Source organism: Rhinichthys klamathensis, unplaced genomic scaffold (assembly GCF_029890125.1).
Source record: "Rhinichthys klamathensis goyatoka isolate OS25496 unplaced genomic scaffold, OSU_Roscu_1.1 h1tg000270l_1, whole genome shotgun sequence".
Taxonomy (NCBI): Eukaryota; Metazoa; Chordata; class Actinopteri; order Cypriniformes; family Leuciscidae; genus Rhinichthys; species Rhinichthys klamathensis.
Genome location: NW_026606790.1, coordinates 1,366,921 through 1,394,407, shown reverse-complemented (window position 1 = coordinate 1,394,407; position 27,487 = coordinate 1,366,921). Strand labels below are relative to the sequence as shown.

Sequence of the window (27,487 nt, the reverse complement as noted above, 5' to 3'; positions counted from 1 at the left end):
TTAAGTAGAACACAGGCAAAACAGAGACAAAGAAAACCATGACAAGAAATTAAACAGAACGAGACAATGTAACTAAAGACATGACTGTGACAGATACAAATCTGGAGCTCTTGTATAAGATGCAGCAAGTGACAAAATGACGTCTGCTCTTTGTCCCTAATGTGAAAGGAAAAAAGAGCTAAATAATACCAAAAATATATTTTTTAAAAAATGTATGTAAATAATTCAAAAAACAGTTTCATGGCTGGTCTGAAATATTTATAGTCTTTGTAAAATTATCTCAATTCACTTGCTATTGGCAGGTAAGGAAAAAAAGTTATTTACTACATTGGGTCACGGTCCAATTTCAGTGGTCACTGTCCATGTTGATATATATATATATATATATATATATATATATCAACAGGTTCACTTTGCAGGGAAGCATCTATCAATATATATATATATTGATAGATGATTCTCTACAATGAAGTGAATACTAGAAGTGAATAATAATTTTAGACAGAATAGAGAACATACCCATACACGTTTGATGTTAAAATGAATGTAGCAAAGATCTGATTTATTTCAAACCCCCTTGACTGTAAATATCTTTTTGGGATGCTTCAATTGTATACTGTAGACAGACAGCAGAAGGGAAAGAGAAGGGATATTCGCTCCAGAAACTAAACAGAATATCTTCCCGGAAGCTGTTTTGTTGTTTTTACGCTCACTTGTTGTGCCTCACAGTCACAGAGGCACGACTAAAAATATGAATTTACAAGCAGCAGGAAATAAATATTAATCCCAGGTTTTAGTTTACGGGCAGTGATTCATTTTGTTTTGGCAACTGGCATGCAGAAATCAATTGTGAAAATTGCTTTAAGAGAACCGAGGTCACAATATTGTTCCCCATGGCCAATCATGCTCATAATATATGACTTCCACATAATGCATTGGGTTTTAGGAAATTAGGCATGTGATTAACAAAACTGTAATTTTTAGGTTTTAAATGCTGCTCGTTTAAATACGAAATATTTAAAGGGGTCGTGACATTTATTTTAATATGTTCCTTGAGGTTGACTTATATAATGTTAATAAAGCTTTTTGCACAAAAAAAAAAACAGGAAACAGTATCAACACTCCCTCAATATGTGTAACATTATCCATTTACTGTAAAACCGTCATTTACAGACAAAGCATTATGAAAATCGTTTACTTACGGATTGCAATGTAGCTGCTGTCATATCCAATAGACCTTATTCATACTAGCAGTGCCATCTTTGATTTTTAACGGGAATGAAAGCGAGGCTAGACATGCATCTCTTCAATAGGTTGTACTGTTATTTAATGTGTTTTTGGATTGTTCTGCTGACGAAACGCTGCAACAATATCTTTCCAAGAAATGTCAGTTACTAGAGTAGACAATGTAAAATTATAAGTCATCTAAGAGCTTTATACAGCTTTTTACAGCGGATGCCATTGAAAATACGGAAAGACTTTTCCTCGCAGCCTCGCTGTCATACCTGTCACGGTGCTGCTCTAAATAACAGCTGACTGTTTCATCTCTCAACAAAAGTTTCTTTGCAAACTCTCCATTACACTGCGCCTCGTTTACAAAACAACCTGCAGTCATATACTCAGAACAAACATAATCCTCTGACGCGATCCATAATGCCATTCAATTAAAGCATCCTCTTGTTCCTGACACTGGTATTGTTCTGAAGTCTACAGAAATGAGCGAATGAGCGGTTTAAACAGGAAGTGTAAAGTGAACGCTCCTTTATGCTTCCATTTACTCTTCCATTTGTCCTCGTCCACAGACTCAAGGGCATAGAGAGTACGTCAGAAAGTGAATGTGCATCTACTGCATCCAGTGTAGACAGCATCAGTGATTATAATGGGTTCTATTTGCTTTTGACGCGACATAACGCTTGCATCTGGTGTAGGCAAGTGTTAGCCGTCAAGCGACTTAACGCCAGTGGGCAGGGCCTATGGTGTGATGATGAAAAATTATTTGTCAATGTCTTGCTCTGGAGGCAATGTATTTGCCTGTGTGACGTCACAAATCCCACAATATCAAAATGAGACGTTTTTGGAGCTTGATTAAATAGATGCTTTGTTTACAATGAGGATGTTTTAAGCTATGAAACTTGCAGGATGTTTTACTGGTACAAAGACATCTTATATGTCAAAAGATCAAGGCAAATTTGATCTCTCATGTCATGACCCCTTTAAAATCTAACTAAAGATATTGGTACCATATCAGTTACTAGAGATGTTTTAATTGATCAGTATCTATTTATATTGGATATTTAATTGTGCATGCCCATTACCCCTATTTTTACATAAATATAATCTTTGCAGTCATCTTAAACTCTCACTAGTCATCTAAGTCTATTTTTAAAAACATTAATAATTCAATAAAACTGTTAAATGTAATCTTTTGCGAATCTCAAAATGAATATACATTCTTCATATTGTACAATATAATGATGTAATGCCTAAATTCACAAACATTTGATTTTAGTTTTATAAAGGACAAGTTCGGTATTTTACACTTAAAGCCCTGTTTTTGTAGTTTTTGTCCAACTCCATTGACTTGACTTGGACAAAAACTATGATAAAACCTGTTGGAAAGCATCTTTTGCTGCGATTTTTGTGTGAGCATATCAGTGAACACCCCAGATCACTCGGTGAGTTTAACGTCTTTTTAGGAAGGATTGTTCCAGTGCACCTATGCAACCAACCATTGTGGAGGTGGGGGGGTGCAACCACAGAAACCGAAAATTCTCGGGACAGCAGCATGTGTCCAAATTTCAATCTTAACCGTTCTATTTCATCAGAAACGATCTTAAAACAGGGCTTTAAGTGTAAAATACCGAACTTGTCCTTTAAGTTTTATTTATTATTTGTTAACAATAATTATCGACACATCTGTATCAGCCAGAATTTTATTTTCGGTGCACCTCAAAATCTAACTTGAAGTACAGTATTCTTTATTTCAGACACTACTCAAACAAATATCAGCCTACATTCTGAAACATTCATTCCTTAGTTTATTGGTGTTCACGTTTCAACACACAATTGGTATTAACAACAAGCATTGAGTATGCACTTATACAGCAGGAGCTGATGCTTCCTGCCCTGGTCTAACTTCAGAGACAGGGATCTGGAATGGAGTAGACCTTCTGCTCCAAATGACTCCAGCGGTCGATGCAATGGAGAGGAAAATACAGTTAAGCAAGCAGCATGGCCCTGCTAAAAGATCACTTTCTGAGTCTAATTCTATTAGGGTACATGGCAATGGCAACCTAAGTCAAGGCCCAACCCTTCTGATATAACTCTCTGGCAACATCCTTACAGAAAAACACTGCATACTCCTTTCACTCATCTGAATTCTCTTCTGAAATATACTATGCCTCAGCTAATTAAGTAGATGCGTCTCTCTCCGGACCATTATTACTCTGTATTAATTATCTGCTTTTGTCATTATACTCATGAATCTTATTATCATGAAACCAATTACACTACACCCAGGCTTTTCCACGGCCTGCCTTTCTCCGCAGGACAGGCATTGCCATAGAGATGGGGTGGGCGGTTCCTAAGCGTGAGACTTCCTCTAGAGACAGAAGGTCATTCCTCACCACAGGTTCATTCTACTCGCTGTCCGTCAGAGATGGTCGCCTGGCAACCAGCCACAGGACTCGCACTGCAACGACTGTCACGGCATATTTGTCTGGTTCACCACTATCACAACTGAAGCTAATAAATGAAGAGGTGTGATCATTTAGAAACTGAACCAATGCCAGCCTTGGCAGACTTGACGTTCCCTTCTCTCCTTGAGATTCTCTGTTTCAGTTAAAGGACCTGAGGCAGGTTTGCAATAAAAAAGCACAGAAAATCAGATTTTTTTTCAAAAATCAGAAGTTTACTACAAACCCACTATTTTGGAAAATATGCAATATTACAAGTGTGTCAGGTATATGCTTTGGTTTGTTTTAGGGGCTGTTTAAACGACACCCTTTTCAACTAAAAACAGAACACTTTTCATGCGCTTTGGCCGTTCATTTACACAACAACGGCATTTTGGGGCATGAAAATGCAAACGGTTGAAAATGGATTTTAAAGACCAAGTTTTTGAAAACTATACAATTATCGTCTCCGTTTAAACTTAAATGCAAATCTGTGAAAACGGCGATGGCATGCACATGCATATTATGAGTTCAGTCTATGCATGCTCCTTTGGCGCGAGTGCTCTGTGAAAGAAAGCGTATGTGTGCAGACTGCGTGAACTCACTCTGAGGCCCACATAGAAGAAGTCGTTATTTTTGGGGGGTTTTGCGCACAAAAGTATTCTCGTCGCTTGATAAACATAAGGTTTAACGATGTTTTTATTTACTTTCTGGGCCGACAGGTTTCAATTACATAGAAGCCTATGGAAGAGTGAGACAGCTCTCAGATTTAATCAAAAATATCTTAATTTGTGTTTCGAAGATGAACGAAAGTCTTACGGGGTTGGAACAACATGAGGGTGAGTAATTACTGACAGAATTTTCATTTTTGGGTGAACTAACCCTTTAACATTTATTGACATATCACTTAAAGGGTTAGTTCGCCCATTTAAGACATGAAGTTGTATGCAATCCTTACCAGCACTATAGTGCATACACACTGACCCACTCTGTTGTCACCTCCCTGGTCAGAGTTCTGGCCGCTGGAAGTTTTTCAATAAAGTACTCCCGGTTATTTTCCGGTGCCACAAAACTGTGCGTTTTTACGTGAAAAAAAATATTTGCGTTTCAAAGCTTGATTAATTTACCACACAAAAAACACGCCGGTCAAAATTCATATCTCAGTTTTAATCGGCACTATTTTCTATCCATTTCTATCAATCCGCGCTGCTGTCAACGTCAACAGTGCGCACGTTCCGATCAGCTGTTCCATAGTGTTTACACAATCGATTGACAACGACGTAAAAAGTATTAAATTAACAATGCTGCGAACTTGTAAATTCCCAGGCTGTGACCACAAGGATGTGCCGGGATCAAAGTTCAGATTCCATCGTTTTCGAATATAAATGAGACAGCTTACCGAGCATAATCTCCATCTGCTGTTAGTCGACCTCACCAGCAGGGGGTGCAAGCGCGTGTTGTTGATTTGGCTGGTTGCCATCGGCTACTCTGCGGGAGCTAAAATATCCAAAATAAAGGATTTTTTTGTGTGTAGTGCTCACTTCAGCGAAGACGATTACATCCCCAATCAAGGAGGAAAAGGAAAGTTAAAGAGTTTTGCAGTACCAGTACCACGGGTAAGATATTTACTAACTTTATGATCCCATTTCTAAACTGTACGGTAAACAAGCTGATGTTTAGACTCCATTATAAAACACGTGAAAAGATGTCTAATATAAAAACAGCTATAGGGATATTGGTACAATTTGCTGAGAAAACTATTTGATTGAACACACACACAATTAGGTTTTGTGTTGCAATCAATAACATTGTCGTTGTGCTAAAATAACTTTCATCATCTGATCCGTCTGGCATTGTGCTAAAATTGCTTTCATCATCAGAAGTTTCGCAGTCAGACATGTTGTCAGCGAGTCGCGCTATCAACAGCTGATCGGAACGTGCGCACTGTTGACGTTGACAGCAGCGCGGATTGATAGAAATGGATAGAAAATAGTGCCGATCAAAACTGAGGTATGAATTTTGACCGGCGTGTTTTTTGTGTGGTAAATTAATCAAGCTTTGAAACGCAAATAATTTTTTCACGTAAAAACGCACAGTTTTGTGGCACCGGAAAATAACCGGGAGTACTTTATTGAAAAACTTCCAGCGGCCAGAACTCTGACCAGGGAGGTGACAACAGAGTGGGTCAGTGTGTATGCACTATAGTGCTGGTAAGGATTACATACAACTTCATGTCTTAAATGGGCGAACTAACCCTTTAAGACTTGCTGATATAAAATTATAATTTAACTTTATCTAGAGTATTTCTTTATTGCACAATTCTTAATATTAAGATATTAAAAAAATGCCTAAAATGTTTTTTAATATCATTATTAATAAGGATTGTAAGATCTCTGTATAATATCAGTCTTTAAATGCAAGATATTTAAAGTGTACCTTAAGGATACTTGCAATAGTACAATCAAGAATACTAAGTATATCTTTAGTTGGACTTCAGCACTATTTTTGCACAATTAAAGTGCATTTAGTACAAATTAGTTGTTCCAATTTAGCAGACTTGAAGTATACCAGTTTAGTTTAGTAAACTAGAAGTACAATTGCAGGGTATTTTTATTAAGTATGTAATATGTAAATTTGTAGTATACTTAATAAAATGTATTTGAAAAACATTTATTTTGGCTATTTTCTTCTTCTTTTTTTTTTTTTTTACTAGGGAATGTACCCTCAGTGTTTGGTTCTCCCTTTGCCTGTTTGCCTATGTTCTTGATCCTTATTTGTTTCTATAGTTACTGATTACCTTCACTGTTCATTTAGTTACCTCATTGCTCCCTATATTTGTCAAGTCAAGTCAAGTCATCTTTATTTATATAGCGCTTTTAACAATGTAGATTGTTTCAAAGCAGCTTTACAGAGATAAACATACAATTTACGCTAGCATTGTTTTGGCTTTATAGCGATTTTTGAACTATATTTGATGGGAAGTCAAAATGACCTAATCTTTATTCGAGTCATTTCGTTCATTTAAGTGGCTTTAAATGTTATACTTTTAACAGCAAAATTCCCCGAACATATCCACCTACGCAATCTTGATCATATTTTGAATTAAGAAAGCATTATAATGCAGCCAAAGATAATTTACATGGAACATTAATATTTAATTTACCTTCCGAGTCTTTAGTTCATTTGTCACGTGACAGACGCAATGAACGGATCGTTCATGAATGACCCATCACTAGTTTTAAACCCTTAGTTTCCTCAGTTCTTGGTCACGTATTGTTTATGATTAAAAGGTTAGCTCACACAAAAATGAAAATTCTGTCATCATTTAGGCTACTCACCCTCATGTCACTCCAAACCCATAAGACTTTCTTTATCTTTGGAACACAAATTAAGAAATCTGAGATATTTCTATATCTCAGATATTTCTGTTCGCCATATAAAGCAACCAAGTCTCTTCAGAAAATTTGGACAAACCCGCTTGATTCATATGGATTAGTTTTATGATCTTTTTAGGCACTTTTTGAAGTGTCAAAGTGATAGTTGCGTAGGCTGTCAATGGATGGACAAAAATTGCACAGATTCAATTAAAAATATCCTCATTTGTATTCTGAAGATGAATGAAAGTCTTACGGGTTTGGAATGACATGAGGGTGAGTAAATAATGGAAAAAATTTGGGGTGAACTTACCCTTTAAGTGGTTGTGTTTTTCTAGTATATTCCTGTTATTCTTCTGCGTGTTCCTTGTTAGATTGTTATTAAAGACTGTTTATATTCTCTACTCCTTTCGTCGTTTTCTTTATCACAGCCATGCTGAAACCGTTTGCTCTAATACTCACACAGACCTATGTACATAGTTTCCCCTGCCTATTAATAATAAACATTTTAAGATAGATTAATTGATAGTATATTTGCCTACTGTGGTGCTGTTACATTCACTGTTTAAGTAACTGCCAGTCACATAAAAATAACACTACTTGAAAATTTTTAACCATGACCGGTTTTAAGCGCAAAGTTGTATTTAAAGGGAAAGTTGTTATTTTTCCTCTTTCATCTTGTTAATATCCTGGCCACTCTTTTCAATAAAATGAAAGTAAATGGGGCTCCACAACAAACTCCAAAAGGACAACAAAAAAAAAGTATTATAATATCATTACATTTGTCCATATGACTTATGTACTAAATTTGAAGTCTTTAGAGCCACATCATTTTGTGAGAAAAGCTCGAACTTATACACTACTGTTCAAAAGTATGGGGTCAATAAAATGTTTTCATGTCCAGTCTCTTTATATTATAAAATATTATTACAATTTAAAACAACTGTTTTCTATTTTTAATATATTACAATCCCGGTCTTTAGTGTTGAAGAAAGGGAAGGTGACGGACAAGTTCTGCTTCAGGTTAGGAGAAGAAGGATGCTAAAGTGTCCAGAGCAGGCATCGTCGTGAGGACAGGGAGGAAGTGGAAGGCAGCTGAGGCAGTCCAACAGGCAGAAGCTAGGCTGAAGCACAAGGCTCGGGACTGTGGCACAGGGCAGGGCTGGACTCGGAAGTTCAACACCAACCTGTTGCAACACTGCCAGTGAGAGGGAAAGGTCGAGGCTAGTGCAAGAAGAAGTGAGTGCTTTAGTGCAGTAAGAACGAGCAAGCAGGGTTATAGCAATGAAGAAACAGGGTGCCTGTATGAAGTGGGAGCAATAGAGGAAGGTTACCTAGCATGATATATGGAAGTGGAACCTTCAGAGGATCAAGTTCTTGATTCAGGGGGTGTACGTCACCCTCTTAGCCCAGCCTGCCTGTTCGTTTGGGGCAAGGTAGAAACTCCAGCATGCCCCCTGTTTTCCAAGGCAGGCTCTCTTGAACACATCTTGAGCAGCTGCTCCCAAGCCCTGGGCGATGGCCTTTAAACATAAATCTTCCTGAGCCCAAACTTTTGAACGGTAGTGTAAGCCGCTATTAACAGAAAATCTTGACACCACCCAAAGCTCTCCTTTGAAAGATCATATGAGAAATAGTGATGCCCAATTCATGAACGAATAGTTTTTTGGAGTCAGATCTTTTCAATGAATCAATTAATAAAGTTCAAATTGAATGATTTGAACAAATCGGACTGATATCCAAGTTCAGTTCACTAAAAAATATGGTGAGAGTAAAACACAAAAAAGTATTTTCTTGGAGAGGAAGATAATCAGGGGACATTTTCTTTTCTTTATAGCGTCACAAGGAAGAAAGTCATACGGGTTTGGAACAATATGAGGGTGATTAAGTAATGACAGACTTTTCATTTTCAGGTGAACCATTCCCTTAAAAACCCCTTGCTTCATTGCAATTGCTTAATTTCTGATACAGTTCTAAAGTACGGCAAACTTTCTCTGCGGTGCTCAAGCTCAGTTAAATTTGTGCATGTCACTTCCCATCTCTATTCAGCGGGACGAAATTGATCTGTTGCAACTGAGGCTTGTAACAAAAGCCATTATTATGGTCTGTCAGTTTTCTATTACAAACCTGTCCTCGCTCACCAGTGGGCTTGTTGCCAAAGCAACAGCTCCAGCATCACACCACTTGGAACACAGCAGACATTTCAGGGACTTCCTGTGCATTTTGCCTTACAGAAAATAACTGTTGCTTTCACTCATTAAACTTTTCACCAGGGCAGAGGAGCTTCAGACAACATGCTGAAATCCCAAAGTGTGATTATTGCCAAAACCTGGATGAATAAGCAACAAAACCACACCCCAAACTTATTTACCAGGGATCGATGCTGCTGTTTCTGCTGTCTGAGAGTGGCTAGCTCTAGTTTAAGAGCTCTGTTCTTGTCCTCTAGGAGGCGGCAGCGATTTACATGGTGGGCTCTGTAAGAGGCCAGGTGCAATGGCTGGACCTCCTGCTTCAGCTGCAGGGGAAGAGGACAGACAGGGCAGTGACTTACCAAGCAAACTTTGGGGGTGAACAGAGTGGACATGATCCTGCATGTTAGAGGTGAAGTGTAATTTTTTCGATTATTAAATGATTCCTCTTATTCCAGAAGTGTTGACTAAGTAAGTCACTTGTACGCTGATTCCTCTATTAAATGTAAACACTCATTTTCAGATGTTGTTCTGTTAATTTGGCTCAGTTAGTTGTGCGAGTTTGGGGTTGAGCTATCAGACGGTTCAGAAAACCTGTTCAAAAGCAGTCATTATTTTTGTTAGTGCTGCAAAAATTACACAGTTCATTTTTTTATTTTAAGACAAGTAACAAACATCTCGAATTCATATTGAAATGATCAGTGTATAAAAGTGATCATCTTTAAAAATGGGTAAATGAAACTAGGGCTGCCCCCTAATTGTCGACCAAAAGTTAGTTGGCGAGAAGAGGCTTAGTGGACCAAATTTTAATTAGTCAGTTGGTCACATAGAGAGTAAAAGAAATGGACACAGCGACCCCATACATTTCAACGGAGAAAAGTGAAGTCAATTAGAAGCACTCACTTCCTGATGGCTGAGCGCACTGCGCAGGCTCAAACTGAGCTTGACGACGTAGATGTGACGTGAGCAACCTGTCTGACAGTTGTAAGTCTTCTAGTAGCTGTGCCAAGAGAAATCTGAATCATTCCCTATCGAATCTTGCAGAGACGGAGAGCGAGAGTAGGAGCTGTCCATGAGCTAGCAGCAGGATCAACTTTATGACTCTCTATGTGCTTCTCCCTTGACTTTATGCCTCCACGTCCCCCCGATTACCCGCAAGCTTCTTCTCCTGTCTATACGGTAATTTCTCTATTGTGCGACAGAGAGTCGCGTGGTTATGACGCAATCGTTAGCCTATTTTAACAAAAACTGCTTCTACGGGGACATAACATAAGATACAAGGTAATGGAGCCTTTTATACATTGCTGTGTTTCTTTAGAAATAAACAATGGACAAATGGAGTCTTTAAACGCCTCAGATGCAGTTATTCGCTGTCAAAGTGATGCCAAAATGAATGGGAGTCAATGGAATGCTAACAGCAGGTGAAGGCTTGCTAGCCAATGGCGGCCCCCAGGGAGACGGCTGGTGGATTACCCCCTCAGTTGGTCACAAAAAAAATTCAAACATGGCCTCACCTTAGAGGGATAGTTCACCCAAAAATGAATATTCTGTCATCATTTCCTCACCCTCAAGTTCTTCCAAACCTGTATGAATTTCATTCTTCTGCTGAACACAAAAGAAGATATTTTGAAAAATATATAGAGAAATGCATGTTAAAGTGCCCCTATTATGCTATTTTAAAGTTTCCTAATGTTGTTGTGGAGTCTCCTACAACAGGTTTATGCATCAAGGTCAAAAAACTGTTTCATTTCCTCATAATATACATTTGCACATCACCACATTTTCAATGATTCTCAAACGACTCAGATGAATCAATCTCTCTAAATCCCTCCTTTCCGCAAGCTACTCTGCTCTGATTGGCCAGACAGCTCAGTCTGTTGTGATTGGTTTACTGTGTATAATCCGAGCACGTCGAAAACAAAAACGCCCATTGCCATAACGTCAGCTCTGCGTGTCCTGAGGCTTCCTACACCGTAAACTAAACACAGAAACGAACAATGACGTTGATTTTACCATATCAATCCGAGCGCGAGTCTGATGATGAAACATTGGAAGAACTAGTCATTCAACCCGAACCTCCATCGCAAGGACAACTCGAGCAGGACGTTTCTCAGTGATACGCTACTTAGTTTGAGGTACATGATGAGATGTTGCAACTGTAATTCCTCACCATCAGCATTAACAAGTGCATGTCCATCAACAAACCGATTATTTTACTTGTAGTAATTTATTTACCGAGTATTTTTCTAATATGTTGCGGTGAACACGTGGAAACTGTATCAATAACAGTGCATGTATGCAATGTACACATTAGCCGAACTCTAGCGTGAATGACTGATGTAACATACACGTTGGTAAAACAAATCTTGTTCCATGCTTAATCTTTACTCAAAGTAGTGAGAACGACAGACAATCTGCATTAATAGACACATTTATAGGTAATAGTGGCCCACAGCTGATTAGCAGAAGTATAGTTAGCCAGTTAGCAGGAGACCTACACAATATAAAAACTTATTTTTCAGTGCATTTGTTTTACAATATATGGCTATTACTATCATGGGATTAATATTATAACTATTATTATGTAGTAGTGTAATGTAGAGAAACACTAACTAAAAGAGGTTTGAATTTTTCTTTGTTTAATTTGCACCCTGAATATGGGTTGGAGCTTTTAATTTTGAACTCTCAAAGTACACCAGATTGATGAATTTAACATTAAAGAACACAAAATTTTATTATGGGGGGGCATGCCCCCGAACCTCCCTAGAGGAACAGAGGTCCACCTACCACAGTTTTACCTAAAATCCTGTGAGAAACACTGGTATTGCTGCTCCAATGGAGCTTATAGTTTTTTTAGGGGGGTTCATAACGTGGAGTAGCTATAGTTTAATTGTATTAATAAATGACAATTTTGCACTTATTTTATCTGTTAGCTCTCACTCGTTCCTACTCACTTATTACATTTTTATTATTTTTATTTTTTTGGGGGGGGGGGCGCAAAAATTGTTGCTGCATACCCCTCTGACACTGGGTAGTTGCGCCCCTGGCTAATGTGCATTATAAATGTCAGTAATTTTTCTTTTTTGACTCATTCTTTTTATAAAAAAAAATAAAAAATGCTGAAATATGTGAGGTTTATCTTTTTATAAAACTTTTTTGTCAAAACTTTATTTGAACTTGTACCGGTAGTAGATGGTGCAAGACACTCTTTTGAAATCTGGCCATCATTTTTAATGTTATTATTTTAATGTTTATGTAAACAAAAAGTGCATATTGATGCTAATTTTATTTGTTAATTGCTAGTTTTCGACATAAAACTTGTTGAATTGGTTTCATTGTGTAGTAGTACTTTTTGAACAGGATTCTGTGATCCTTTTGGCCACTATAATCATGAAATTAAATGTTCATGCCATTTCATCTCTAGTTATGATCAACTATGATCAACTAAAATCAACTATAATTATGTACTTTAATAGTATAATATGCAAAGTACAATTTTCTATAAAAAAATGAATCTCTGATTCGAAGGGGGTCTCGCCCGAGGTGTAATTCAATGTAGAACCGCCACTGACTAGTCTAGAAATTCTTTAGTTAAGGGCAGCCCTAAATGAAACTGCTGCTGTGGGTGTAATTTCAAGACTTCTAGTTAAACTCTTCAACTGCCGACCTTTTGGGCTGTAGTAGTATTAATGCCAAAAACATAGCAGTTGCCAATCACACATAGGACTTTCATGTATTTCAAAGCTCTCGCATCTGTTTTGTGTGTGCATGCGTGTCTGTATGAGTGTCTGTGTGGATTTTACTGAGGGATCTTGCATAATCTCATAGAACAGTCTGCTGTATCACAATAGTAATACTACCAATCGCACGGTCACGTGTGCCAGTTCTCCAGCTGGTTTGCATGCTACACTGCATTAGCAGACACAGTCACAGCCAGTCAACCTATTGCCCCAACAGTACCAACCCAGCCAGTGCCAGCAGTGTTACGGGAACAAGGACTGGCAAACCAAACAGCTCAATATATTCAACTTATCATATATAACAACAAGTCAAAAGCCCTGCAAGCAGGATGAAAGCATTAACCAGGGAGCTAATGAGCCATTGGACCAACAAATCAAGTCAACCGTCAACCCTCCCCACAGAGAGAAATGTCCAGGATTCATTTGGAAAATGTACTGAAGAGAGATTTCTCACTCCAGCTGTGTGCCGACTGCCATGGGACCATGACGACTGCGATAGGAGTGGGGGAAAAAACTGCACATGGACACCTAATGTATGATCTAATGTGCATATTTACACCTAACCATGACCTTGACCAGCTACTCAGGATATCCGCGTGTTTGCAGCCTCTGGAATAAGCAGCAAGACATCATCACAATCCACCACCTGACTCCAGATGTTGCCAGGTCAAATGTCTCCCGGCACATCTGTACCATGCCATATTCTCTCTTGTCTTGCTTTGCAGTATTCCAGAGCTGTAACGATCCAGCGCACGCTCCGTTCTAAGCTATAGAGGAGCGGCATGTAGACATAACAGCACGGCATTACACACATTTGCTTTGCTACTGATCTCATTCATAACAAATATGATATGTGTGCACTGTACCTTAACGGTAGCCACTTCCACCTATCTTTCTCCTCCTTAGCGCTCCCACTCCGTTATATCACTGGCTGCCAGGAGTGGCAGTGACGACACGTCTGCGGTGTGTGTTTGTGTGTGGCTCTGTGCTCATGCGTGCGTGTCTCTGCAGAGGCCCTGAGCTGGAACAGGAGACAGACAGTGTGAGAGCATCTCCAAGCTCTCTAGGAGTGGTGCAACAGAACGGTGCGTTCCCTTTCTTACTCCTCTCTCTGTCACACACACACACACACACTCATAAAGAAATGCGCATGCTCCCCGAGACGCTCTCCTGCTCTCATTCGGTATGCACACACAGGCTTTCTCTCTCTCTATCCTACACTTGCACACTCACACATGAAGAGCAGTGAAGTGTAGAGCCACTCCCATCACTGATGTGTAAATCCTTTGCTTTTTTCATGCATTTCTTATGCTGCAAGTGCCAATTCAATGCATCTTATTATTTTTAGTATCGCTATGTGTATTATTTTTGTGACATAATTGGCTATTACAAATGTTAGCTATTTTGTGTTTTTTTGTGTGAGATTAATCTGTATTTATACTATTAATATTTAATAACTGTCTATATCAGGGGCTTTCAAACAAATATGAAGATCCCCTTGTGGCATCTATACATAAAATATGTGTAAAATAGTATTGCCATGAACTGCTCCAATACTCTGGGTTGAGGATCCACGTGCAGCCTTTATTTGGGGCAATCCAGAATTGTAATCCATAAAAACTTGCAATTGGTCAAAACATCCAAACAATTTCAACAGGGCAGACAAGAATAATCAAAGAAACCAGACAGGGGACCAAAGAAACAATGCGGTGTTGTTATACAAGACTTTGCAACGAACGTCTGAAAACACAAGGCTTATAAAGAGTTAACAAGGTAAATGCTGAAAGTAATGACATATAATGAGTCCAGGCAAAGGGTTATGGGGAAATGCAGTTTATGATGGGATAAAGCAGATGGAGATCATGGGCACACCAGCTGGTGGATGTAAAATTTATAGGAAAAAGAAGTTGTAAATAAATTATAAAAAATAATTTAAAGGGGACCTATTATGCAAAATTCACTTTTGTTTGGTGTTTGGACATAAATGTGTGTTGGCAGTGTGTGTACACAACCACCCTACAGTGATAAAAATCCACTCACTGCTTTTTTTTAAATTCCCATATATCATAAGCAGTGTCTCCCAACCATAGACATAATAAATACATAGACGCCCTATTGGCCGCTTTGGAACGTTGCTGCGATACGTCAACGGGTCCGCCATTTTGCTGAGGGCAAGACTGCACTGTAATCAAATGTAAGTAAATGGGTGAGCTGCGTTTTTTCTGGATAAAAACAAACTGTTTTTACATTTATCAACCGATTTCAGTGGTTTGTATGTGGTGTACAAAAAGTTCCATCTCTAGTTATTTAAAATCTCGATAGTTAGACTTGTAAAATATTTTTTTTAATAAAGAATGGTCAAAGCTCAGGCTTGTCATGTATCTGGCTTTTTATTCTTGGATAAGAATGGTGAAGACCCCCATACTGAGATATAATTTAAGTTTTCTTATTGTGGAAAAAGCATTTTCTGTGATTGACCAGATTTTAGCAATAACGAAGATAACTGATGGATCCTTTATAATAATACGTTATGGTACAACTACAGTGCAATGCAAATAGTATATATAACATAAAGTGAGAAGTAATAGTAAATAGTTTAGTCAATAAAATAAACAAATAGTATACAGCAAATGAAATAGTATTTTATTAGTATAATTATATAATATCATAAGTACAATAATACAATCATAAAAATATTGATAATAGCATAGTTTATTAATAATACTATAATAATAGCAATAGAATAAGAAATATCAATTACAGAATATACACAATAAAAAATAAGTTAAATAGTGACTTTAATATTTAACTCTTTTTGTTAAATTTCAGTTTTATTGATCAGTTATAGCCATTATAACAGAAGTAGCTTCAGTCAAACATACAGCAGCATACAATGTTAAAATAGCTTAAATATAAAGTTATGAAACTTCACTTTGCCCTCAGCCAAAACAATTTGCCAGGGAACCATTTATAGATTAATGAGACCAAAGATCGCCCGTTAGATATACACAAGACGAATTATATCTCATGTTTAACCACTAGACTACAGACATCCGAGTCAGCGGCAAAACTTCAAAAGCACTGGCCGAGGGACGGCTGTTCCAGGCGGGGTAGACGAGCGCTGAGCGCATCTTACAACTCCGAAAACGTCAGATCAAATTTTTAAATAGGCGCTATCTTTATAAACAAACCACATATTTGAGCTTTAAACAACTACATTGTCGAAAGAAAAACTATTTAAACTACATTTCGTGACACAATAACAGTAGTATTTTTAAATTTATCCTCTGAACGTTACTATTACTAATTAAATCATGACCAAATACAACCAAAAACAAACGTTCAGTCTTGCTTGTGAAAGGTAATTCCTCGAAAGCTGTTTTCTAGTGATGGGCGGATCGATCCTGAAGTATCGATACTTCGATACTGACGTGGTATCGAAAAGGATCGATCCTCACATAAAAATATCGATCCAAATGTGTATTTTTTTTACCAGTAATTTTTTATTAATTTAGCACGCAATTCAGTGCGTAAAATAAGCTTCTAAGTGGAAAAATAAGCGAATGTTAGCGGGTAATTGTGTAGGATAGAACCTTTTCTCCTAGTCATCTGTATACAAGACGAAACCAATCAATCACAGAGCGTTCGATGCTGGTGCTGTGCTGAGCTCACAGTCCCAGTGCGTTTGGGAAACAAAGCCTTGCTTAGAAGACAGAGAAACAATCGGGAGTTATTTCGCAATAAACAAACCAAAACTGTACATAACGGTTTAAAATGTTGACGTCAGTAAGGTCTTTTTTATGAAATTAATATTTTTATTCAACAAGGATCGATGCATTAAATTGATCAGAAGTGACAGTCAAGGGTTTTACACTGTTAAAAAAATCTACTTCATATAAATGCTGTTTTTCAACTTTGTTCATCAAATAATTCTGCATAAAATGTATCATGGTTTCCAACAAAATATGAAACTGTTTTCAACATTGATAATAATAAGAAATGTTTCCTGAGCAGCAAATCAGCATATTAAAATTAATTATCATCATGACTGGAGTAATTATGCCGAAATTTCAGCTTTGATCACATGAATAAATTACAGTTTACTATGGCATAGAAAACAGATGGCCTATGTTAAATTGGTAATATTACAGTTTTTACTAAGAGAAATAAAAATCTTACAGACCCCAAACTTTTGAACAGTAGGCTAGTAGGCTACTAGTAGGCTAGTACTATAATTAGGGTAGTTTTGTAAAAGACACTGACTAATTAAAGGGGAGTTGAGAGCACAAATCACAAAATATTTAGGCCTAGTAGTCATGAAAACGTGTTCAGATTTAGCATATTAATGATGCATTCACCTCATAAATCATGACACACTGCTCTAGCACAGGAAAGTGCATATAAGTTCAAATGCATGCTTTTAAAATGAAAAAGTATCGGTATCGTTATCGATATCGGCGATACTGGCCCTGTATTTACTTGGTATCGGATCGATACAGAAATTTGCAGTATCGCCCATCACTGTTTTCAATTGTGTGGCGATGTGTACAGCCCCAAACAGCGCCGTTGACGTACGCTCCAGCGGCCAATAGGGCGTCTATGTATTTATTATGTCAATGCTCCCAACGACCTGTTTTCAGAATGCGGCTTTAGTGACGTCACTAAAGCCACAGGCCCCGCCCACGAGTGTTTGCCGTTTTAACTTAGACCCGCCCTGATCGAGTTCACAGCAAGTTGTACACACTGGGTAGCCTGGATGCCAGCCCGAACCCCGCCCACAACATTTTTTGATCGGGAAGTTCGGTCTGGACTCGCTCCATTGAGGAGTAATTATGATCGGTTTAGAAATCGTCGGGCCAATCAAATTGCCAGGGCGGGCTTTATACGATGATGGACAGATGATCTGCAGGGTCGTAATCATCACGTTATCAAAGAGTGCTTGGGTTGAACTGGTTTCCCTCACAGATGACTGCCGCTGGAGAACTGAGATGTAGAGATTCCGCTATCGCGTCCGTTGTAAAAGAAATCGACAGCGCATTCATTTTAAAAGACGAACATAGAACTGCAATCAAGGCATTTGTCGATCGGAAAGATGTGTTTGCCGTCCTTCCTATGGGATTCTGCAAAAGTTTAATTTATCAGCTGGCTCCGATGGTAACTAAGAAGATGGGACGCAATGAAAACCCTGTGGTCGTTGTGGTTTCTCCTTTGGTCGCACTCATAGAGGGCCAAGTAAAAGAAGCAACACTCGTTATTTTACTTCTTCCAGCGTGCGTGCATTTGAGTTCTGTAGTTGACAACTGTGCTATGCAAAGTAGTTGACTTACTGCGTTGCTCTCATTGGTTGTAGGTCTATCCAATTGAGTGCAGAGTTTTTTTTTTTCCTGGTTCGGTTAAGACACGCCTCATAATCAAAGCCCTATGAAGCAGTATCAGACTCACATTAGGCTTGTTTGAGATGCGCCTTGCCTCGCCTGAAATGTAGTCGAGAGTAGGCGGCTGCAGTGAGAGGAGGAGTGAAAAAAGCGCAGGCAAGCCGGACAGATCGCTCTTTTCGCAGTGGATCTGACACCTGTGAGATCAAAGGCGGATATCGCGGGATTCACGGGATTCACACTCGTGCACTGTGTTGCTAATAAACTGGATGTAATTTAAGTTTTGTTGCTTGAATATGAAAATAAATATAAAGAACAAGACACCCAAAGTACTTATTTAATTCCATTTAAAATAGGCCTACATGTTTATGAATACTTTTTTCTTTAATACAGATATATGTTTTTATTTTTAATTAAAAAAAAAAAATTACATCACATAGATCCCACTGTCAGAGAGTTTGGGGATATCCACACATAATTTATAGACATAAAACATGATATCAGAGTTTCAAAAATCAAACATTTTAAAAGAGAACAATACATCACGGTTGTTTAAACCAATGAGCATTAAGCTGTGCCGTCAGCAAGTCGTTTCCCATCATGCTTTTGATCAGCGCAGTCGGTGGAGAGCAACTGCGCGCGACTGCAGAATCCGACAGGTGCGCCTTGCGGTCGCGAGAGTTTTTTGACACACGTCAGCATGACATCAGAGCAAGGCGGACCGCACTCGGACACATTTCTAACCGGCATGCATCTCGCGCTGATCACCGGTGATCGGTTCTGCGCAGATTTTGCTCATCTCAAACAAGCCTATTCTGACTAGAATATGAGTATGACGAAGTCAGGCTACACACTGGGTGCTTCTCAATTCTTATTTGTGCATCCTCGTTTCCTTTCCTCGCGTCTCAGCTCCACCCCCTGCAGGATGCGAGGGAAGGCTGCAAGGAAAGAAAATGAGGACAGAGGAATCGAATGAAAGTTTTTTTTTATACTTTGGAATACTTGATCACTGGAGCGTTACTTCACTGCGTCATCAGCAGCGCTCAAAGGATCTGCCCTTATGTTGTTTAAGTTTGGTTATTTAAGAAAATTGTAAAAAAAATAAAATAAAATAAAAATAAAGCAAGATACCCTGTTGAAATATGTGAGATGTGTGGTGTATATAAACTGCAAAGGTAAAGTATAAATTAAAATGATTGTGACCGACGTGAAGGGGGATACTTGCGTCACGTTTAGTCGATAAAACACTTCCGCAAAGCATACAACTGTGCATCCTCGCTCATAGCTCCTCTGGAAGCCTCCTCACCTCGCGGTCCAATTCGAGAATTGAGATGTCCTTCAAGATGGCTGAGCTCGATCGGTTTCCGGGTCATAGGATGGAGGACGGAGGATCGAGGAGGGATATTGAGAAGCACCCACAGTCTATGGTTGTACACATCCGCCATTGCTGCACTAATGAGAATGTCTCCCAAGCGTTCAAGGTGTTGTGGCTGGATGTATTCATTCACATAGCTCTCTCTATTTACTCCTGAAATCTGAGCCACCCGCTGAAGACGAGGTGGGTTCATTTTGTCTTTGAAAAATGCTCCCTCAACTCTACCGAAATTTGTTTATGTACCTACGCACTTCTTATACTGTGTTTACTCAGCTCTTACAGTGATTTTCTGGAGTAAAACTGACGCTTATTCTTTTGTGTGACATACAATAAACTTTATTAAACTCATCAGTATATTTTGTGTCATCATTCAGACATGGTCCTACAGCAGGCTTGTATTAATAGTGGCTACAATCAATGTCAATGACACATAGGTTAACCGTAATTAAACTAAACTATTCCTGTTCCAACTCCATACTTCATATATTCTCTGACTCTGTAGGCATTATTGTCCGAGTCGAAATGAACACCGTTACTGTGAGTTTCTGTTTTGATATTATTATCATCTTTCCGTGAGTTGAGATTGTTCACTGAGCGCGAGCTGGTTAGGCTCCACCCCCTGTGCTGTGAATCAGCAGCTCATTAGCATTTAAAGAAGACACACTAAAACGGTGCGTTTTTCTCAGCCCCAAAAAGTGACGATTTAATTATCTGTGGGGTATTTTGAGCTAAAACTTTACATACACACTCTGGGGACATCAGAGACTTATTTTACATCTTGTGAAAAGGGGCATAATAGGTCCCCTTTAAAAAAAGCATTTTTTTTAAAAATAAATTTTAATGATAATTATGATTTTTTTTGTAAATTACTACTTTTTATTATTGTCTTTTTTATATTTGTAAACAGCTTTTCTCTAAACCTTTCTACAGAAACCCTCTTGCAGCACTAAATATATATAGTTACTAGATGTTGATAAATCATTACATCATACTACTGCCATCTATTCACCTACTGTTTCTGTTGTTTCTCTTACCTATCTAATAAAAACCCTCCACCTAAGTTCATCCTCTACCTTTGTATTATTATTATTATTACATTACAACCGTGACACCTCCGATATGATTCAAACTAATTGTAGCAAGACATTCCTCCTGGGTTTTTTTCTCTCTTTTTTTCACGAGCCTTAATGTGAACAGCATATTTAATTTTTCACATTTGAAAATGAGGCTGTAAGTAGTAGACATACACTATGTCTAATGAGTTAAACTGAAAATTTCATAGCAACAAACCTAGACATGACACGACCTTGCATTTACATTTAATCATTTAGCAGATGCTTTTATCCAAAGCAACTTACAAATGCAGACAATAGAAGCCATTAAACCAACAATAGGGCAACAATATGTAAGTGCTGTGACAATTCCCAGTTAGTCTAGCAGAGTGCACGTAGCAAGTTTTTTTTTTTTATTAAATAAAATAAATAAAAAACAGAAATAGAATAGTAAGTGTTAGTATTAAGTGTTGACGAAAAATATGCATCTTTAGCCGTTTCTTGAAAATACTAGCTGCTCGGGTTGAGTTAGGCAGGTCATTCCACCAACAGGGAACAGTCAAGATAAAGGTCTGTGAAAGTGATTTTGTACCTCTTTGGGATAGCACCACAAGGCGCCATTCACTTGCAGAATGCAAGCAGACTGTCTATCTCTCACAGCCTCATGTTCATTTGTAAAATATGAAATATGGAGACTTTATATCTTTGCAATCAACACATGCGTCCTCTACTTTACATCTCCGTCTTTATGCAATTCATCTTGTTCTACATATGCCACTTGGAAACATACATGTTGGTATTGCTATCTCATCCTACTGCGATTGTTATCTCAAGGAACAGAAAGGAGGAAGAAAACAGTGGAGTTCCGCTCCATTCATCCCGCAACCACACTAGACAAGGGAAATTAAGTTCACCCTCTCGGAAAATCACAGTTACATCAGATTTTAAGGCACACAGGGGTATTAAAAGGGATTACTTAGACAGTGTGGTAGGCACATCCTGGCCATTAGCCACTCTTTGCGCTGAGGAAACAGGTCACGTTGGAGGCACAAAAAAAAGAAAAAAGGAAACAGATTCCCAATACAGAATGTGTTACAGTCTCCTCTGCTCTGTTGCCAAGCAACCCCAGCTGCTCCTAGTCCCCCATATCCCTCTGCACTGGGGCAGTCCTCTACAAATGCATCAGTTTAAGATGGCATGTCTAGTCTCAAGGGAGGGGACCAGGCCTGCACTTCCAGTGCATTGCAACCACACCCTCTGTCTGCATGAATCACCTGTAATTTCCTCACATGACACAAACACACTCTGCATTAGCTACCGTGCAGGTTCTTTACTTTGATTGGTAGATGAGGATGTGAGGCTGTGTAAATATAAATATAGCAGGATGGCGCCACCTTGTGCACAAGAACCATCATTGTTACTAAAACTACTGCATATGATAAATCTTAAAATTCATGTGTATATGTAAAGGATTACTCACCTTATTTTGGGCACAAGGATGAATGGCATCTCGTGCTGCTATGATTGACAGCTGTCGCTGGATCCACAGCAGTTCAGTCTGTGACTGTCTGAGAAGCTGCTCTACATCAGTCCTTTGACCTCGCATCTCCTACCACACAGTGAATTGGTTAAAAAAAAACTTGCACAAGCACAAATATACAGTATGATGCTTCTAAAAAAAGTACCTGGACGCGTTGGACGCACTTCCCAAACTGTAAAGTATCAAATTCATTGAATAAGATATTTAACGTCAAAACAAAATATTAATATACTGTCAATGTAAATAATGGTAGACATTTTCTCAGAACCAACCCGTTTTGTTCACCATTTTTGCAATTAATTTTAACCAGCTGGTCTCAAGAAGATGATTTGTAGTGGGTGCAAAGTTTATTATTTTATCTCTAACAATTATTTTTTTTTTTTTAATTAAATTAGTTTTCTTACAGAGTGTGTTGTGATATATTTGATTGACCCTTTTCACATTTCCGGGTTTCTCAGAAGCGGAAGTCGTAACGTTAGTTGCTGGGTAAACTTCGAGGGAGTACATTAAATATATTTTTTTGCATTCCCATTTGCTCAAATGGCAAAAGAAAAACTCCACAATATTGTTTAAATAACTTTTTTTTTAAATAGAGAGATTGATAACGGCAGTCAGAAGAGATAAGATGTCAATTGTATCGTCACTCCCACAGCCGCTGTAACAGTTATAAAGAAAATAATTGCACCCTCAGATGCAAAGGTACTAAATATAAGAATGTAATAAATGTACAAACTTTGTTTGTTTGTTTTTTTATAAAAAAAAAACATTTCAGGATTTACAATGCTGATGACCGTTAAAACACGTCATGGAAAAAAAAGGTCCATTGCATTTATCCTAGACATTACAAAGACGTTAAATCTTAGTAACATTAGACAAAATTTATATTGCCAGTTATCTTGCTTTTCCCGGTAAACAAAATTCCCCAACAATGCCAAAAAGGAATGACCGGATCTTTCCATTAGGCCGATTTCGTGAACGGTTCTCGTTGTGAAACCTTGTGGTTAAGTGTAAAAACGGGCCAGGCGGCTACATTACGTTTCCGTGCCATAATGTAAACGGGGTGATCATAATCATATGGTAAAAGTTACTAGACTAGTTACAACCATAGAGGTTACAACACAACATAGGCTACATGTGTTACTTCAGCCTACGTCCAGCGTGACCTTTTCAACGTGATTACGTAATATGCCTGGCGCCTCGCAGACCAGCACAAGACCACAGACAGTAAAAGAAAGCACAAGACAAACAATTGTGGTTAAAAAGTATATACATTTTTATTATTTTTAGATGCATCTATTTTTCCCCCACCCCTAGTTTCCATATGAACGTCATAAGCAACCCAAACGCTCCGTGTATCATCCGATCATTTGATTTCCAATTTGAAATTAAATAAGCAGAAATGAGAAAACGCCAAATACTGTAATAATTATGCCAATCGGCTGAGGGTGGGTACCGATAATGGTGAAATTAAATTTTACTGAAACTGTAATCATAGCCGCGAGCCGCGAGAATGAGACAGATGATTGACAGGATGATAGCGGAGGCAATTAAAGGGGCAAGATAACTTCTGTTAACAAAAAAAAAAAAAAAAAAGTGTTTAATATAAGTGACTTCGTCTTTGTTTTATTGTTTTCAATAAAATAATAGTGAACGGTTGACCACAAACTGAGCCTACGTTTTAAAGGGCAATTTCCAAATATCTTTTATTTATTTGTTATAATATGGGTATTTTGGGTCACCCATCTTATTAATAGTATATTTGGTAATAAAAAGTTGTTGTTGTTTTTAATTGTGTTTTCATTTAAAGTTGGCCCAACTCAATAATTAATATTTAGACACAGAAGCATAAACAAAATGAGGAGTGTCTGTTTTTGTGACTAACGTTTCTTTAGTATAGCAATAGAGTTTTATTATATTAAAGTCCCCATGAATTCAAAATTGACCATACTTACTTTGTTTGCCTAAATTGATCGTTTTGTGGTGAACAATTCGCCTTTGGCTAAGCCACACCCCTACAATGTAGATTGACCAATCACAGCGCAGCCAAGAACGAGCTCCCACAGTGGTCCGACACTTTTCACAGCGCTCCATTGACTTTAACACAGGCGCCGCGTCTCATATTTTTGGTCTCGGCAGGCTATTACCGTCGTAGTTTTATCAAAAATATGGTTAAACGTTGTGCCTGGGGCATTTGTAACACAGATACGCGTTTCCCAAACAGGTTGGAGGGGGGTGTCCGTTTTTTTGCCTTCCCAAACCGAAGTCAAATCCTGACAAGTGTCGTCTAGCACACGCTGCTAATAAATACAACGTTATGCGTAGTCCGTTTGCTTTGTAATAACGATTATAGAAGTGAATAGAGACCTAACGTTACCCAGCTTTGCATGAACAGTGTTGCTCCTTGATATTGTTAGTCCCAGCCTCCGTCTCGATTAGTAGGATATGCGGTGGTTCATTTTTTGACTGTGACCGGTATGCTTTTGCCTCTATTTGGATGCCTTGTTGTTCCTTGCGTTTCACATGTATGTCGTGAATATAGCCTTCGAACGTATATTGCAGCCCTTTTGCCTACTTCTATCGGACACTTTATATGCTGCTTTATAAAAGTTTGATAAAATTTCAGCAGGAAGAGCTGTCACAGCATAAGCCATGTTGATACCAGAGCATTACCAGAGCCCAGATGAAGTTTGTTTGTCGGACGTAGCAACAGTAACAAGGGGGGGGCGGGGCTTAGCCAAAGGCGAATTCATCCATGCAAGTCAATCCACACCAAAAATTTTTTTGGCTTTGTAATCTTTAATCAAAATCTGAAATTTCCCCTCCCCTCTGCGTTGGAGGACCTTGCCTGATGACGTAGGTTTCACGGTTTGGGCGTCTTCTTAACATCCGTAATCACGCCCCTCCAACTGACAGTAGACAGGCTGAATGAAAACACCTACTTTTCTAGATCCAATCAGGTGCTAGTTGGGGGAAAAGCCACGCCCACCATTTTGCCTCATTTAGTATTCCGTTTCTCTCGGAAATACGTCACAACACTGGAGAAAAGTCGTTTGCAACTTCCGGTTCACGGGGACTTTAAATAAACATAACTATATATAAAATTACATCTAAACGTATTAAAGTTTCGTTTCAAAGACGAGAGGACAGTAAATTTTGAAGACTCTGCCATAATACCTTACCTTTGATGTCTGCTGGTTCTCTCTTCTTCTCTTACTGAGGCCCTTTTCAGAGCAGCCCAACTCAGTGCGGAGGAAAACCGTGTGTTCTGTTATATTCTGTTACCAGTACAGTACAGTCGAGTGCAAGTAAGACCTTGACATTTTCTCCAAGGTGTAACAAGGTGTAAATGTGAGAAAATGTCAGAAATGAGAGTAGCATAGAGAAAATGCCTGTTCTCCATGGTGTGTATCTACTAGGGGTTGAACGACTTCAGATTTTTTTAAGTCGACTGTTATGACATCAAAGTCGAGTCGACGTCGACTAGTCGATGACGTCGTTCATAAAAACACAAGAGATGGGACTGCTTTGCAACATGCCACAATTTGCAATTAATTAACAGAAAATTATACAGATGTTGACAGACAGCTCATAATGGGGCCGTTTACACCTGGTCACTTCATGTTTTTTTACTGATCTGATTTATCAAAACGATGCCATTTAGCCTACACCTGGTCACATTAATATGTTTTCGCAAAACAGATATAAATCCGATCTTCAAACAACGCGCTATGCAGATTTAACGGAGTTCACGTCACCGAAAGCAACAATAATGAGCTGCATTTTATTGATCATCAGTTAATTTCAAAATCAAAGACCGCAATAAGAGAGACAGCACTGGTAAGATCATTTCTGTTTCTTTACTTTTAATGAAGATGATTGTGTGTTAAGCGTCTGCGACTTACTTTCACTTTGATTTGCGATAGTTTGCACGTTGGCTTGATGAATAGATGCTCGAGCTGCTCATATGCGGCGATGCGTGTTGCCATAGCTTCATCGCTATAATACGCTCTCACACGTTTATTTTTAGCATTGTTGGGAGAAGTCCAGTTTCAACAACCAGATGCATTTACACTTGTCCAGTTTCGTCTGTTAAGCAGCCCAGACCTCCTCCTGAGGGGGTTTGAGCGATCGGATTTAAATCCGTCTCGAGTGCGTTTCGGAGGGCATTTACACCTGGTCTTTTCACGATCGGATATAGCTATCAGATCACAGAAACACATGAAGTGCCCTGGTGTAAACAGCCCGCAGTTACATCATCATTTAGGATGAAAAGAAAAGGGAAAAAAGCTATAAATTCACATCTGTGCCTTAGTGATGCGCAGATCCAAGTAATACAAAATAATATTCCAATTAACTGCGGGTGAATTAGCTACATCATTAATATGTTTAAATAAATAAATGAAAAAAAAATGTCCCTCTGTGCTCTTCATCTGTTGTCGTCTGCAACATGTTAGTATCAAAAGTAGCGCAATCATAGTGTCACATGATCATCGCGACTAGTCGACGTCAAGCTTAAAGCGTCGCGGTGTTTCATTAAGGTCGACTAGTCGACTAATCGACTAGTCGGTTCAACCCCTAGTATCTACACTGAAAGATGCAGAATAAACCTGCTTTTCGTAACACAAACAGCAGAGACACAGAGTCATCTTCCCCTCCTGCCGCTCCCACAACAGTCACTACTTGCTGATTGACCATATGGCAGAGTAAAGATGGACAGAGAGGAGTCAAAATGAGCAATGAAGAAATGAAATAGAAGCCAATAAATCCAACAGACTTTTAGCTCCTTTGCAATGGATTGTTCTCACTTGTCTGATGTTTAAACACCTGCAAGTCAGTTCTGTAGTATTCTACACAACAGGCATTTCATTTTACTATAAAAAAATCAAGTGAAACATCTCATGCAGGACTGGAAATATCAGATGTTCTAAGATGATTCTATTGCTTTTGAATGGATTCAGTCTTATCTGCCATGATTGCAAACTACAGCTTTTTATGTTCTCTTTCTCTTATACAGTTTCTGGCTTTCATCACAGTCTTTGAGACGACCTTAATCAGAGCAGCGCAATGACAGGTATGAAAGCGAGGCTGTGAGAGAAGTCTATGTTGTGTTTTCAATGGCAAGCTGTGTAACACAGTACGCGGTGTTTTCAATGGCATCCGCTTTAAAA

The 27,487-nt window shown here is 38.6% G+C and overlaps 1 protein-coding gene across 1 annotated transcript in view; it reads right to left on the bottom strand.

Annotated features, from left to right (window-relative positions):
- The window catches only part of rimbp2a (RIMS binding protein 2a), a 147,834-nt gene that overhangs the window by 61,388 nt on the left and 58,959 nt on the right, over window positions 1-27,487 (bottom strand). Inside the window, exon 2 of the mRNA XM_056268210.1 lies at window positions 22,260-22,388. Within this exon, the coding sequence (XP_056124185.1) occupies window positions 22,260-22,385 (126 nt within the window). The 5' untranslated portion in view covers window positions 22,386-22,388. The remainder of the gene's footprint in view (window positions 1-22,259; window positions 22,389-27,487) is intronic.